The sequence below is a fragment of the Glycine soja genome, chromosome 12 (genome assembly GCF_004193775.1).
Source record: "Glycine soja cultivar W05 chromosome 12, ASM419377v2, whole genome shotgun sequence".
Classification (NCBI taxonomy): Eukaryota; Viridiplantae; Streptophyta; class Magnoliopsida; order Fabales; family Fabaceae; genus Glycine; species Glycine soja.
Window position 1 is genome coordinate 16128582 of NC_041013.1, and position 17085 is coordinate 16145666.

Below are 17085 nucleotides of genomic sequence, written 5' to 3' on the forward strand. Positions count from 1 at the left end.
TTTAAAACATCGTATCAAGGTTCAACGCCTTAAACGACTCTTTGTTCACAATTAAAATAAATCTTTCAAAAACAAAATCAATTTAACACACAAACATTCAGACTTAAAGAACTACATAGGCTTGAATTCCTTATCGCACCTAAGGATACGTAAGAGCAAGGGCAATACACTTGTCGATGCAAAAAAAACTAATAATAAAAAAATATAAAAAGGGAAAAGTAAATAATTCTGAAGTCATGTTGCTCACACTCGATTAAAGGTTGTCGTCCCTTGTGATCGGCACATAGGGTGCTAATACCTTCCCCATGCGTAAACTACTCCCGAAGCCTTCTTTTCAATTATTCGTAGACCTCTTTTTGGTTTTTCTAACGTTTTCCTCAAACAAACGTTGGTGGCGACTCCGCTCATTTTCTCCCTTGGAGATGAACGCTTTGGCTTATCTATTTTGCCTTTGTCGTCCTACCGTGAGGTAGGTTGTGACAATGTGCAATTGGTCATTGGACGTGAAACTGGTTATTGGATGTGAAATTGATCAATGGACACAAATTCAAAAAAAAATTGAAATTTTGTAGAGTTTCCTTTCATGACATCCAAATCATCCAAAACAAACCCAAACCCTTTTCTATCAATTCTACAAGTTCAAGTCATAATAAGGGTTTTCTTGGAGACGAAGAAAAAGGTGAAATGAGAGAGTTTGTGTTTTGGTTTAGATTTACAAGGGTTTATGACTCTCTCACTTTCTTTTATTTACACCCCACACTTTACTAAACTCATCCACCCCTTTCTCATGACTCAAGGCACGTCCAGTTAGGTCCAAACACTCTAAAACTCATCAAAACATGCATAAAACATTACATATACATAACATAGGCACATATATGATTGAACATTTGTAGTTTAGTATTTTTATATTCTTCTTAACTCAAATGAAATCTCTTTGATCCTTGTTTTCTCACTTTAACTTAATTTTGGTCTTAGGCAAATGATTGAGCTTAATTAATAATTGTGGCTTATTTTCGGATTTTTGTGTTTACTTGACCTATCTGCCTTGTGCAGGGCCTATAGGAAACTAAAGAACTCCAAATGAAGCATGTGAGTAGTCCCTGGAAAGATAAGAAAAATATATTCAATTTTTTAACAAATAAGCTTGGTCCAATTCTTCCATTTTGAGGGTCAAATTTGGCTTGGAAGTCAGAACCTCTATACTTGAATAATTGGGCTGCGAGTTTGGATTTTGTTTTGTGTAATTAGTTTAATTAGGTAGATTAGATCTACCTAATAAAGGCCTATCCCTTACTTCTGAGTGGTCACTCTATATATTAGTGGAAGTTAGTTAGTGAGTGAGTTAGTTACTTCATTTTGTAAAAAAACAAATTTAGTTACTTGTTGTGCAAGCTTTATGATCAAACTCATTTCTCTTTTTTTCTCTCAACTATTCTTCATTCTTCTTCCTCTTTTCACTTTTGTTCTTCCTTTCTCTTGCACAAATTTCATGGCTTTTCCATTGGTGATGATCATGGAAGGCTAAACACTTAATCAATTTAAGGATTCACTCCAAGCAAGACTGAATTTGAGTTCTGGTTTAGTATTTCTAATCTGTGTGAATGTTCATTTTTTTTCTTCAATCCTATTTTCGATTTTCATGATTATGATTATGCTTAGGATTGAAAATGGATTAGGTTATGGATTCATTTCCTACTTTTAAAATTTAATCACAAATTGTTTGGATGATTTTCCAACCTAATTTGTGATTTCAAACAATTTAGGGATTGATTCGATTAAACTATCTCTAATGCATTTGATTGAACTTTCACACTTTGAACATCATTCATAGTAATTGTGATAATTCAATTTGCATTGGTTTGATGAATTGGATTGATGTTATTAAACTTGATTCATATTTTATTTTGTTTTGTTATGTTCTGTTTCTTCATCTCTATTTTAGTGTTTTCGCATTCCTTTACATTCGCCTACAAACTATTCATTGAAATTCTCTCTGCTGTTTATTATTGAATTGAAGAAGGAACCAAAATGAATTGTATTTTTTAGTCGACCTAGGTTAATCTTGTACTACAGAATTTCCTAGTTTTATTTGTTTTGGAGTGATTCGACAGTCGTTATCAATATATAAATTTGTTTTTATATTCATGAAATTTAATACATAATAAATTTGAGTCACATGCAAAGTAATGATACATCATAAAATTAAAACCTAATTCACCCCTCTTGTATACAATAAATAGAATAAGACTCAGAGCAGTGACTCAATGAAAATCCAACCCTTATATACCCACTTGAAAACTTGGAAGGCATCCTTAAAGGATCCCCTTTCCCTTAAACAAGCCCATCCTCATCCTTAGCATTTGTTGTCGCCTTTTCCTTCCATTTCTTACAATCACACATGATTATCCATCTTCCTCTAAAAAATAAAAGGTGTATGGAGTGAGTCTCTTGCCTCTTATAAAACCACAAACAAAACAACCTTGCGGTCACTAGGGGTGGGGAAAAAAATGAATTGAACAATTCAATTCAGTTCAATATGAATTTAGTACAAAAAATGAATTGAAAAATTTAGTTCAGTTTAGGTGAACTGCAGATACAGTTCACCACAGTTTATTTCAATTCAATACGAATCAAATAGCCCTAACAATCACACAAAAAATCACTAACCATGGTGATATGGTTCTCTCAAGGATCTCACTCTTAACTATAAACACATTTTCCAACTAATTTTGAATTTATTACACCAAGTGCTTGTGCCTCAAGAACTTGCAAAACTCAATGGTCTTACACATTTATGTCGGATGACTATTGGGAGTACATCATTGGCCACGACACAATGTTGGAGCTCGCACCAACATAATAATGTCTCGTATTTAGTTATCTATCAATATGAACTCAACAACATATCACATGAAGACTCATGTCTTCCCCACTATGATCATAAGTGATCATTCCATTATAACCCCATCCTTCATAGCACAAACACAAATCCTAAATGGAACTCCTTACAAAACCTCTTCAGTGCTTGTTGTTGGACAAGTGGCCTTAATAACTTAAAAAGGGGGGGGGGGGTGAATTAAGTATCAAAATTTTCCCACTAAAAAATTTTAACCACCTTTTAAATGATATATGATAGGCTCAGAATGCAGAAGAAGAAAAAGCAATCAATTTAATAATGCTCTTTTAACTACGTAAGACAAAGTAAACTACAATAAAATAACTAAGGTAAGGGAAGAGAGAAATGCGAACTCGATTTGTACTGGTTCAGCCACTTCTCGTGCCTACGTCTAGTCCTCAAGCAACCCACTTAAGATTTTTCACTATCTCTATAAATCCTTTACAGACTTTGAACACACCTTGGAATCCCTCACCCTTGTGTTCAAGATTCTCACAAACTAAGAGACAAAAAGTCTCTTGATTATAAATGAGTTTATGAGATCAACATAAAGATTTGTCTCCTTTAGAGTAGATGATACAAAATGAAGTTCCTAAAAGAATTCTCAATAGATTTGCAAGTGTTTGGTCAATAGTTGTTTAGAGAGCATTTGACAATTAAGTTCTCTTAGAAAAATCTTTCTCTTACTTTTCAAAGTCAGACACACACATATATAAGCACATTGTGCCTTTTTAAAATGGTTTGAAGAGATGTGTCTTTTCAAAAAGCTTTTCTGAAATTTTTTCACTGGCAATCGATTACATAGTTATATTTCTAAAGAGTCATGACTTTTCAAAGTTTTTTTGAAATCTCTTCACTGGTAATTGATTGCACAGATCAAAATTCAAACAGTTTTGTGTCGTTAGTCAAAAATATCTTCACAAACTCTCTGGTAATCAATTACACAGTCTGGTAATCGATTACCAATTCAAAAATATCTTTTTGAATTGATTTAGCCTTTGATAAAAGAGTGTTTGATACTAAAAATTTTGAGGCCAAACTAAAGCAATCAAATTGAGATTCTTTAAACAAATTTACTAAGTTCTTATCTTAGATTTACTTGATCTTGTTCTTTTGACTTGATTCAATCCATGCTCATCAAGTAATCTTTTTGGCATCATCAAAACCTACATGATATATATTCACATTCTCTCCCCTTTTGATGATGACAACCATTATCAAGTAAATTCTTTTGGCATCATCAAAACCTGCATGATTCACATTCTCCCCCTTTTTGATGATGACAACCATCATCCTATCTATCTTTGTGCTTTCATCAAGTAAATACTTTTGGCATCATCAAAACCTGTATGATTCACACTTGCTTCCATAACTTGTCTTACATTCCTCGAAATCTATGTCATCTCGACAGTGCGACATAACATGTTCACCATGATCCTCACACAATAAGAGAAAAGAAGGACTGCTCATTTTCCCCCTCCAAACCATGTCATTATAACTACTCATACAACACCACAATTTACAACCACATGCCTTAGTGCATTCCCACACATTTCATGAATCATTCCACATTTTATTTAGTCTTGTTTAATTCATTTCCCTTTCAAGTTTATGCTAAATTATGTTCCATAGTTCATATTCTCCAAGCAAATATCCTAGTGGCTCTGGTTATCAAACTCTCGAGTTAACTCGTTAACTCTTACGAGTTTACGAGTCCACTTACCATCTACGAGTTGACTCATGTGTAAACTTTCTTTTTAGTAGACTCTGGGTAGACTCTATAAACTCTAAGTAAACTCGGCAGACTCTCGAGTTTACCATCGAGTCAACGAGTCAGCAAGTTAAAAAAATTATACCAAAATGTAAGTCATTTTGGGTTATTTTCTGTCAGTTTATTGTTCAACATACCTTCGTTTAGTGTGTTATTCCCAAATAAAAAAATTACCTTTAATAACATCAAACCCTTTTTCTCTAATAACATCAAACTCTCTAATAACATCAAATTCTCACCTTTAATACCCAAATGTAAGGCATAATGTACTATAGCATCGGCAAATTATTAGCTAGTAGTGATACATTACTAGACTTGATTATTTAAGTATTGTTAAATTTATGATTTACTATTTTACTTTATTATATTGTTGAAATGTTTAATTGGTATGTTATTTATAGATATGTTATTATTTTTATATGAAGTGGACTCTTACGAGTTGAGTCTAAGAATCGAGTCTATGAAACTCTTACGAGTTTATATAAACTCTCGAGTTTGATAACCTTAACTCACTCTAAGTCCAATATCAAGAGTATCCTCCAATGTGCAAAGATACCTATATTTACTAAGTCCCTTTTGCTATGAAGTTCACACTCTTATTAAATATTTTATTCGCTGTTTGTCACAATGGCCATTTAATTGACACTAAGTTCTAGTTACCACAATGCACTCATATTTTAAGTGCATTTGTTCCATCTCAAGAATTAATTCCTTGATCCTTAATCACACCAAACAATACCATATCAATATATAAGCACACACACATTCAAGTTTTCTAGCACATGCACCAATTTATCCGAGGATCACAATTCCTCCTAGTCTCCATATCAGTTAATAACAATTCAAACAATGGCAATGAAAGTGCAAGTGAATCACAATTAATAAATAATTGTCATTATGTATATAACCATAATAGTGTAAATGAACTATAGAAGTAAAAAAAAAATCTAGGTGGATCTATCATTTAGATCATCATGATAATCGACATGATCACTTAAACCTTACTCTCAGCACCTGGCTCTTGCTGGGTTCCCCTATGTAGTCCCACGTGCTCATGGGCCCTCTTTTGTAATCCTATCTGCTCATTTACTGCCAACTTTTCCATCATTTGCTCAAGCAGATGACTTACAACAGTAGTTTCTTGTCGAGCAATTGATGCATCCCTTTGAGCTTCTGCAACTTGTTGTTGAGCTCTAGCTATATCCTCATAGGCATTGTTGGATGAAGAAGGAGCAATTGATTCTTGAGTCGATGAAGTCATCTCAGCACGATCTAAAATTCCCTTAAGACGTCTGATGGTCTTGCCTATAGTGGTATCCTGTTGTGTCCTATGAGAGGAGACTTTACCCACCTTATCCTATAAAAATATACAAATTTTTTTTTATGATACATAATAAGAAATGTTTAACAAAAAATTTATATTAAAACTATAAATTTTATTAGATGAATGATTCAAAGCAGGGTTGAGTCAAAAAGTTTATAATTAATTTATTGCGAAAAAAATACTATTTGCATATTCTTACATACAATTGGAAATACCAATTCAAGTAATACTCATAAAATTTTGAGGGGAATATATTCATAATTTTATGTTATGGAGAAATTTTATAAATTATACATGCATATTACATTAAGAAAAGTTATGGTATGCAAAGCAGTACAATAAGAATCAGACACCCCAACAACATTGACATCCCAAGTTCTATTGTTCACATGCATCACCTCAAAATTTATTAAAAATATAAAAAACAGAAACAAGTCATGGAAGGGAATAGGCCAAAATTCACGAAGAAGCAACAAAACCTTTAACAAGGCAAACTGTATCTATTACGGAAAAAATATCTCTAATAAAAGAGGGTAAAACATCCCACCAAACAAAAGAATTCCTGCCAAAAACTTGTGACTTATATTGATGTTATTTTGACACTATAGACATGCTTTAAAGACTAAAGTGATATTAGGTAAAGAAATAATTATAGAAATAATATTTTACCGTTGCAGTTATGTCTTGGCGCAAGTTTAAATAAATCACCACCTTACGCGCTGAATTGGACAGTCCGGGACACTCAGTGCATCGACCCTCTTTCAAATTTAGTAAACGCGGACGATAGTAATCAGGCCAAAAGTCAACAAGATTTGGTAAGGAATCCAACTTGAAAGTATCCAAATTAAGCAAATTTGGATACAAGCAATGGTATGTACTCTGGTGTTGGTACGCTGAAAGATCATGCTCCTTTTCATTTCCAAATACATACATCAACTCGCTACATTTTCGAATGCTCATCCTTTGCAAACTAACTAGCTCTCCCAGAAAACACACAGGCAATATATATTTCAACCTTTCACATCCTTCAATATCAATGATACTTAATTTTGGGAGCGTCATAGATGCATGATTTTGTCTGTTAATAGTCCCTTCTTTGACTTCTTCTATTATGTACTTCAATTTATGGCACTCAGATATTTTTAGAACCTCCAGCAGCACTAGAGTTTTGACAATGGATGGCATGAAGAGAGAAGTTAGGACTGGGCAATTGTATATTCTTAAGACCTTGATACTGCATAGATTTGAGTACCTTGGAAAGGATATGCTGTACAATTGTGCACAATTTTCTATGATTAGTTCTTGTAAATTTTCCAGAGAGCATAGAGAAAACTGGTCATGAAACACTTCTTGAAGGCCATGCATGCCATTTAGCCTTAAAGTAACAAGTTTGGACAAAAAAACATCTTTGGTGGTAATCATAGTACTATCAAAGAGGTATTCTATATCTAAAGAATATTCGAGGACTAAGGCAATCAACTGATTCATGCCTTGTTGATCCATGGATGGGATAAGATTTTTGTAACCTCCCTTCAGATGCTTCAAATGAAGGTACTCTGCTCTTAAAAATAGATCCATGATTGGTAATGATATAAACCTTTGAGTAGATGCATTCAAACCATTTATGTACAAAGCTCTAGATGGTCTATGCTCTTCCATAATTTCTGTCTTTAGGTGGAAGGAATATGGTCTATGATCTAGTACAATAACATACCTCTGCAATCTTGAGAAAGAAACATTATGTGGAATGTCTTCTTTATACGAGAATAAATGAAAATACAATTCCTCTAGTTGCAAACGTCCTACAACCTCGTAAGCATTATTTTTCTCAATCCAACAATTGTACAAATCCAAAAGCTTCAATTTCTTCAACTCTACAATTCCATTAGGCAATTCTTCAAGATAAGAACCACGCAAGTCAAGAATCTCGAGTGCTTGTAGACTTTCCAAAATTGAGATGTCACCTAGCTTATAGCCTCTCAAGCACAGAGTTTGAAGATTTTTTAATGACTCAATTGATTGTGGCAATGATAAAATGTACTGTGATGGACTAAATTGAGGCAACTTCCACGTATAGCCACATGTTAAGAATGACAGTATTTTAAGAACTTTCAACCTTTCAAGACACAAATTAGATACTTCAAAGCCAGCCTTTGGAGAATGAAGCAAGAGAATTTCTAGTGTTGGACAATTCAATTGATTATCATTAGGAAGTTGACCATTTTTCAAATCCCATAAGGATATTGCTCTCTTATCTTTTAGTGTTTCATCCTCTACCAACATTCTTAGATCCATTGCAGTACTTGCCAACATTGCTTGACCCCTTTCAGATGCCATCAACAAGGCTACATCACGAACCATGTCATGCATTTTCACCCTTTCTTTATTACTAACTTTCAACAACAAACAAGAATCCTTTAGGATGTTAACGGCTATTTCAATCTCCCTCCTTGATTTTTCCATTGTTTCAGAAGTCTTAGTTAGTCCCAGTCCCCTTCCAAATCGAAATAAATCTTCCAAATCAATTTCATGGTCCTTTGGAAAGATAGAACACAACAAAAGCAACGACTTGGTTAACTCATCTGTCAAGTTATCATAACTTAATTGAAGACATACATGAGGAATTTTTAGGCCTTTTGTAATAACCAATGGTTTGGAATCTTGTAGTCTTTTCAATGCTGACTTCCAATCTCCTAAACTTTTCTTCTTCAGTGTGCTTCCCAAAGTCACAATTGAAATTAGGAATCCTTCGCATTCATCAACAATATTTTTTGCCACACTTTTCAAAGCATCTGCAGAGTCATCAGTTATGTTGGCATACAATTTGAACAAAATCCAAGATTCCTCGTTGGTTAAACGATTGAGCTCAATTATACTTTGGCATTGCATAGAAGTGCATATTTCTCTACTTTGAGTTGTTAGGAGTATTACACAACTCTTGTTGTTTTCATTGAGAGGAATACCTACATCTTCAAAGTTTAGCTTTTCCCATACATCATCCAAGATTAGAAGTGTTGTGCCCTCCCTTAAACTCTGTGATAATGTTTTTGCTCTACTTTCCTCAGATTCTTCCTCTAATTTGAAACCCAACTTATCAGCAATTTGTTCTTGGATGCTTATGATATTGAGATTTTGAGAGACTGTTGTCATGACAACCTTCTCAAAAAGTTTTAACTTCTCAGCTTTCTTACCCACCTCATTTGCCAAAGTAGTTCTTCCCGAGCCTTCTATTCCAACTAGTCCAATTATGCTAACATTTTTATCCTTTAATGTTTCCAAAAGCTTGTTGTAAGTTGATTCTGTTGAATTGGAAAGAACAAAATCTTTGGAAGAATAGTACTTCATGTCTGGAAGGTTAATACTCCTAGAAAAGGGCTCTAACTTGTTACATTTGAGCTGATTCATTTGTCCTATTTTTCTTACCATTTCTTTTGCAAGAAAATATCGACATTGCCTTATGAAACTACTCTTTGTCACTTTCAAAACTCTTCCTTCGAGAATCTGCACTTCTGCTAAAACTTTCTCAACTTCTTCTAGCCATTCTTCAACAGTTGGTTCAATTTTTTCAATCCTAATAGTGGCTTCTCTTACTCGTAATTTCACTTGCTCTAGGGTCAATTCCAATTCTCTTTTGGCATTTGGGAGATTCACAGCAAAGTTGTTGAAACAACACAAGTATTTTGCATGGTGTAAAATTGGACCCACAATATATTCTACAATCTTTGCTCTGATGGAAAGAACACTATCCTCCATTTGAAACGACACAGTCCTAATCATAAATGAGTTCATCACTTTTTAGCTAAGATGTGTAAACTAGCTAGTAATAATATAATAAAAAGAAATAATAATGTAATAATGTGTCTTATTTACCTTTGAAGTATGATGTAATTGGAAATAAAGTAAAGAAGTTTCTGTTGCGGGTCGGATGCCTTTTACGAACTATAAGCAAAAAGAAATATTAGCAATGTGAACAAAGGACAACTTTTGATGCCTTTTTGCAAATAATGCATTGAATAATGGTAACAGAATATAAATTACTTTCTAAATTGATCTACAATTTCACTTAATATGTAAAGAATATGTTGCACAAACATGCTAGGAAGTGATTTTGGAAACTATGTTGTACATTTTGGGCCTTTGAAAAAGCTAAATAAGAAATACATGAAAATTTATATAATAATATATTTTCTTATCTCTTTATCCTAATTACTTATGTACATTTTTCAAAAGCAAATAAACATTTTAACCCTTACAATTTAATGTACGAGAATTAAGTATTTTTTATATACAATCATGCAATTATATAAAGAGAGATAACTTTATAGTATTATTTTAATGAATCAAATTAATTTAAAATAACATTTGATTTGATTTAAATTTATAGATAAGATATTGAGTAGAATGTGTTTTAAACCCCTCAATATTTAGATAAAATTAGTTTTACTTTCTACATTTTAATAATTGTAATTTTAGTCCTCAATGAAATATGACATATGACATATTGATCCCTGATATTATATTTAATTTATTTTGACTTGACGAAAGAAAAAGTTATTTTAAGATAATAATTATGAAATGTGACCAATTTGATCTCTAACTCTAATAGTTAAATTTTATGATGCATATAACATGCTCATAATAACAAAATTTATATAATTTTAAAATAACAATAATTGTTATAAAAATTAAGTATAATTTAACAAAGTATTAGTTTTGGATGATATTGAGGGCAAGTCACAATTTGGAAAAATCACTTAGATTGAAAGGAAAGCATTACAAAAAATAAAAAATAAAAAAAATACACCATCAATGAAAATAAGAAAATGAAAGGAGATAAAAGAAAGTTGTTGAAGTAGAACTTCTTCTGAAGCTTAAGTTTTAGGGACAACAAATTTCCAAAAGGCAAGTTCAAAGTTATTTAGTCTTAACTGCTAATGGTTTTTTCTTTGAGAATGTGTTTATAAGATACGACTTGATTAAGAAGTATGAGGAAAGTTATGAAGCATCATCTTAGCTTGAAGTATGCTAATCTTCTAACATTTTATTTGTCACATCAAAAGTAAAACTACCAAAAATTAAAGCTGACCAGAAGCATGAAAGACAATCCTGTTTTCTAATATCAAAGTGCAACAAAACATCAAAAGTTGTGTATGATTAAAAAAATTATCAAAAGGTATCTTTAGTCTTGGGTAGATGTTTAAAAGTGACACATGATTTGAGTACCATCCAAAGATGTAAAATTAAACAAAGAATGGGAGACACATGTAAGCATTATTCAGAAGTACACACCAGAAACAATAAAATCTATAGAAATTATGTAAAGTGTTCAAAAGCACCTAGTTCAACAAACTCTGAAAAAGACATGCAAGCATTCAGAAGCATAAAACTTGTACAAATCATCAAGTCCTTTATCACAGCCAAGCAACCAAAAGTAATGAAGACTGATACACAAATATTGCAGTTATTAGAAGTAGCACAAGAAGACATCCTATTGAAGAATAATCTTCAAAAGATAAACCATGACAATAACTAGAAGAAGTCATGGGTTAACCACTAAGACAAACAACAAACACCAACAACTACAATTCAAAATCTGAATTGTTCTAACTGTATGAAAGGGATAACTTAGGACATTTTGAATTTGTTTGGAACTCCCTCCAACATCGATAAACAGCTCAGGTCTATTAGGCATTAATATAGACAAAGTTAGAATATCAAGCCCAATTTCATAAGAAGAAAACCAACATTGTACCAAAATACAAGACTTGTCTTGGCCTTTTCACAAATTGTTAATAACATGGCAAATACACAAATACAACTTCGTACCATCATTAATATGCATGATATGTGATCATTATTAACTTTTTTGGAGGAAAAAAAATAGAGATATAATATTTACTATCCAACCGTTTAATATATTATCACTTATCAATACTGTACTTAAAAGTGCAACTTCAGATTTATAACTTCATAAGATCAATAACTATGGGAAATTACTTCTATATTATTGGTGTGGATGTAATATATATATGAATATAAACAAAATATAGACTAAATTGAAGTTTTGAATTTCGATGCATACCTAAAGATATGTGAAGAGTTATAATGTCAAGAACAATAATTAAGAAACAACCTTATTGCGAATCACAATATTAATTGAATGATGTAGGGTTGCAATTTTAAAGAACGAAAATGATTGACATGAGATGGGAAAGATCTCCTAGATATAAGTGAGTGCGGAAGTATGCCAAATGAAAGAATAAAGCTTAAAGTAAAAGGAAGTTCTTCTTTAGTTCCCAAGTAAGGTAATTATTTAATAGATAGATGCAACATGCAAGTTATTCTTTAACTTTTTGGGGGGGTTCATGCAAGTTATTCTTAAACGTGTCCTACGAACACCCAATGTAGACGGCGATTGATGCGTCAGAAGGGGATAACAAGTGTGTATCTGCATTTATACAAAATTTTCGCACATCGAGTTGAAAGCTAGACATTGAATTAACATAGTTTTTTTTAATGTGATATTGTACTATCCAGGACTCATAAAATATATGTGGCATCCTACGTGACACGTAGAGACACATGTTCACCTTCTACATCAGTCCTGAGCACAGACACTCGACCTTTAGCAGTCGAACTCCCTAAGAAACAGGTTATCTCTAACCTATTAATATTCAAATGTATTTGAATATCTTATTCTATTGGTAGATAATTAATTATCTATAAGGTCATACATTATTTACAAGGTATGATTATCTTCTCAATTTTATCTATAGACAAATATTTACCTTTAACATTATCTATAAGCTCTCAGCTATTATTTACAAACCGGAATTTATTTTCAAAGGCTACAACAGCCCCTACAAACAAACACCAACAGTCACACTCAACTACTATAAATACAAGTTTCATCGAACCCCTCTACATGATCCTATCACACACTCAACACACGAGCTACACACATGTGTCTCTATCTCTCTCCCTCTCGCTCATACAAGCTTTACTTAAGCATATACATGCTTTATTTTCCTCACTCGTATTCTTACTAGAGCGTCAGAGTCCTTTATGTTGTAGGTCCCTCCTGTAACATCCCATTTTTCGTAAGCTAATTTAAAAAGAATTGTTATTTATAAATAAATAGAGTTTTAGAAAAATGATGAGATTTTATAAATAAATAAATAAGAATATATAACTATTAATTAAAATAATAATTTGAGAGAAAATAAAAAGGGTATTCTATTTATTTGTTTGATAGAGAATAAAATAGAGTTTGTTTTTATAAAATAATAAATAAACAAATAGATTAAACTTAGCTATAAATAGCGTTAGGTCAGTTTTCACACTGACGGTGCCTCTTCTTTCCCTCATTTTCGTTTTCCCCTTCTCCTCTCAAAACCCTTTCTTTTCCCCGCAGACCATCAAACATGTCTCAGAAAAACGACGATCTCAGACTCATTCACCGTTGGATTATCGTTAAATTTAAGCATCAGGTTCAAAACTCAATTCCAAGCATTCTCACCGTTGTGAATTTTGAAAAAATCTCGGAGCTGAGAGAAATACCCTTCACATCTTAGCTTTTTCCTTTCCCACAGAAACTCAAAACTATTTCGGTAAAAATACGATCCCAGACTCATTAACCGTTGGATTGTAGTGAAATTTTGGTACGTTATTCGATAGTCATTTCCACACGTCTTCACCGTTGGGTTTTTCAAAGTAATGTCTGCGGAGAGAAAAAGATGAATCGCACGAAGCAGTACAAAATGGAAACCTCAATCCCTTCTCATCCTCCCTAGCGTTGGGAACCCTAACAGAACAACCGGAGGAGGAGATTTGGAGAGCACCAAAAACACCACAATTAATAATGGAGAATGCTTGAGCGAGTACATCGAAGTAAGGAATGAGTTATTCACAATTGGGGATTAGTGAGAACATGTGTAGGGATCCTTAGAGTATCAATTGGAATGAGTTTTAGGGTGTTTCCGTCATTTTTGATTCTATCCTTATAATTATAATTATGAATTATATATGTTTGACAAACCAATTGTTTTGAAATTGATATGCTATTGTGTTAAGTGTGAACCCTATAAATCGAGCATTTTTCTAATTAGTATAAATTGATGAAATAAAGTAAGGAGAAATTTAGAGTGAGATATTGATTTTGTATTTTCTCTTTTTCATGCTTTTTAGGTTTTTTTATATAGTTTAAAATTAATATCTTAATTGAAATTGACCAAAGTGTTCATATAATTATTTAGAATTTGTCCATTGAAAGCTTACTTTGAAATTCATGATCCAATATGATGTACGCTAGTTTAAATATATAGAATTAGTTATATATTTATTTATATTAATAATTTATGTAAATAATATTGTAGAGTTGTTATAGTATGATTCCAAAAATCATTAAGTGTTGGAGTTTGAGAATATTATGGTTAGATTTGATGAACATGTGTATGTTGTACCCTATGAATATCATTAAGAATGTTATGAGATGTTAAATTATGGGTGTGATATTTGGTTGTGAATAAGTAGATGTGTTTAACACTTGATGTTACAATAATGGTATTGTGAGCTGTAAATTATACAATAACCCGACTAGTGTTTATGCAGTGTTAAAGAGAAAGTGTAGGTTCCTAGTTAGGAACTAGTATTAAATTGTAGCGCAATGTGTTAAACGTGTTTTAAACATGAGTGTGAAGTCATGGTATTGTGTAATTCATGAACAGTGTTTATAAATGAAATATGTGATGAATTATGAAATAACATGTTGCTTTGAGATTATAATATTGTTATTGAGATTGAGTATAAGTATAAAGTTGAACATGTGTTAATTTGTGAGATACGTGTAAACATGTGATGGTGGATTGTGACACTATGAGATGTGAAATTGTGAATGAGTTTTGGTTGTGGATAAGTGTGTAGTTAACACTTGATGTGACATTACTTGTGTTGTAAGCTATGAATTGTACAATAACCCGACCAGTGTTATCTTGAGAAAAGCGTTGATGCGCAGTGTTAAAGAGAAACTGTAGGTTCCTAATTAGGAACCAATGTTAAGGAGAAAGTATAAGGTTCCTATTTAGGAACCAGTGTTAAATCGTAGCACAATTGTGTTGAATGTGTTTAAAACACGAGTGTGAGGTCGTGGGTATTGTATAATTCATGAGCAGTGTCTGCATGCAAAATTATTTTACGGGTTGGACCTGAATTAGGAGGGAGAGGCCCTGACGGACTCTTCAGAGTGTAGGCCTTGGGGGTTACCAAGTTTGAGTGCTCCTTTAAGCCTATGTTGATCCCATATGGTTGGAGCATTCTCGCAAAACATCGTAACCCTGACTGGTCTCCCTATGATCTTACTTAGTGAGAGTGACCTGACAAACCCATTGTGTGGTGTGTCTTGTTTTGTACTCCTAAGTGCCCCAGGGTGGTTTTTCACTGACATGATACCATATTGCATATAGGATTGAATCTTAGCATAACTATTGCATACACTTGCTAATTGTTTATTATGAAATAGATGTGTTATTATGTCTTGATCGGAGTGTGTGATTCTTGTGTAATGTGATTGATGATTGGAAGGTGAATTTTGAATGACAAAGTGGTGGAATTATGTGAGTTATATTTAAGTAAGTTTTATTTTGTTTATATGATATGTATATCTAGTTGTCTTGCTTCTCTATTAGTTAGGAATTTGATAACTCACTCCTTGTGTTCGGGGGTGCAGATGGCTAGGTGAAGTGCTTTAAGGAACCTTATGCTGAAGGACGTCAGGACACAATGCTCTGATAGGATGTGACAATTAGGGTATAGGGTTTTATATTAATTGTATGAAGTCTTAGACGACCTTGTTTGAGCTTAGATGACTTTATTATTTATTTGGACAAGTTTGAATACGATGTAGAAGAAAGTGAATGTGAGCCTTTTACCCGTTTGAAATACTTGTATTTAAAAATACTTTTAATTAATATTTGAATTTTTATTCTTTTATTAATATATATATATATATATATATATATATATATATATATGTGTGTGTGTGTGTGTGTGTGTGTGTGTGTGTGTGTGTGTGAGGGGTAGAGGGTGTCACACCTCCTTTTGCCAAGTCGGCGAGTCAAGTTTAAGGTCCCACTCAACCATGTCAACCTTGACGTGTCATGGTTCCAGATTTTGGTAAAAACATTTGGCGCCCACCGTGGGGCCGTAGTAAAACATACCCTGCGACCTCTCGTTAATTCTCTCTCATTCATACATGGTTAGCACTCGGCTTGGCCTCAAACGCGATACCCCCCCCCCCCCCCCCGCAGACTCCCATCCTTATCCAGTAGCTATGATAGACACTGACACTCTACAACAACTCCAAAACTGCATCACGGAGATGGAGCAACACCATGAAAAGGAGTTGGCAAAGCTAAAGGCTAACCATAACCAGCTAGAGGCTTATGTCACAATTTTCTAAGGTGACGAGAAATCCGCCCACACCTTGCCTGAACGCACACAAGGGGAATCACACCCCCGACGCACAGGCAACACTGTAGATGATCTGAGTGTCTCCCACATGCATTGTCCAATAGGGCGGACTGTCCATCGGCATCCTTATATCAATCGAATTATGGAGGCAGACATACTCTTCAGGTGGAAACCACTCAACCTCGAGCGATACGATGAGACAATTAACAGATTCAAACGAGCATCTGGATGTCTTCCTAACATAAGCGAACCTTTACACCAACGAAGCGCGATTCTATGTCGTGTCTTCCTTACATCCCTTAAAGGGGAAACATTGACCTGGCATGGTGGACTCCCACCTAGGTCAATAGATAGCTTTGACACCCTCATCAAGCTATTCAGTGCCAAGTATACCACCAACAGGTCTCACCGCATGACCTCGGCCGCCTCAGAAAAAAAATTCATTGACAGATTTGAGAGCACGGTCGTCCAGATCCGAAATCTTAACCTCGAGGTAGCGTTGCATTCCATGCTCATCGCCTTATGCCCCAACAAGTTTGCAAATAGTATGTGCAAAAAACTACTCGGTAGCATGGACGAGCTTTGCGAACAAGCCAAGGGCTACATCCGGATAGAAGAAATTCC

The 17085-nt window shown here is 33.6% G+C and overlaps 1 protein-coding gene across 1 annotated transcript; it reads right to left on the reverse strand.

Moving 5' to 3' along the window:
* Window positions 1–5664: 5664 nt before the first annotated feature.
* On the reverse strand, window positions 5665–9747 carry LOC114378816 (probable disease resistance protein At4g27220). The gene is made up of 2 exons (XM_028337426.1): window positions 6664–9747; window positions 5665–6027 (listed from the first exon to the last, which is right to left on the reverse strand). Exons 1-2 carry the CDS (start codon window positions 9745–9747, stop codon window positions 5665–5667), a joined length of 3447 nt encoding a protein of 1148 aa, XP_028193227.1.
* Window positions 9748–17085: the final 7338 nt, after the last annotated feature.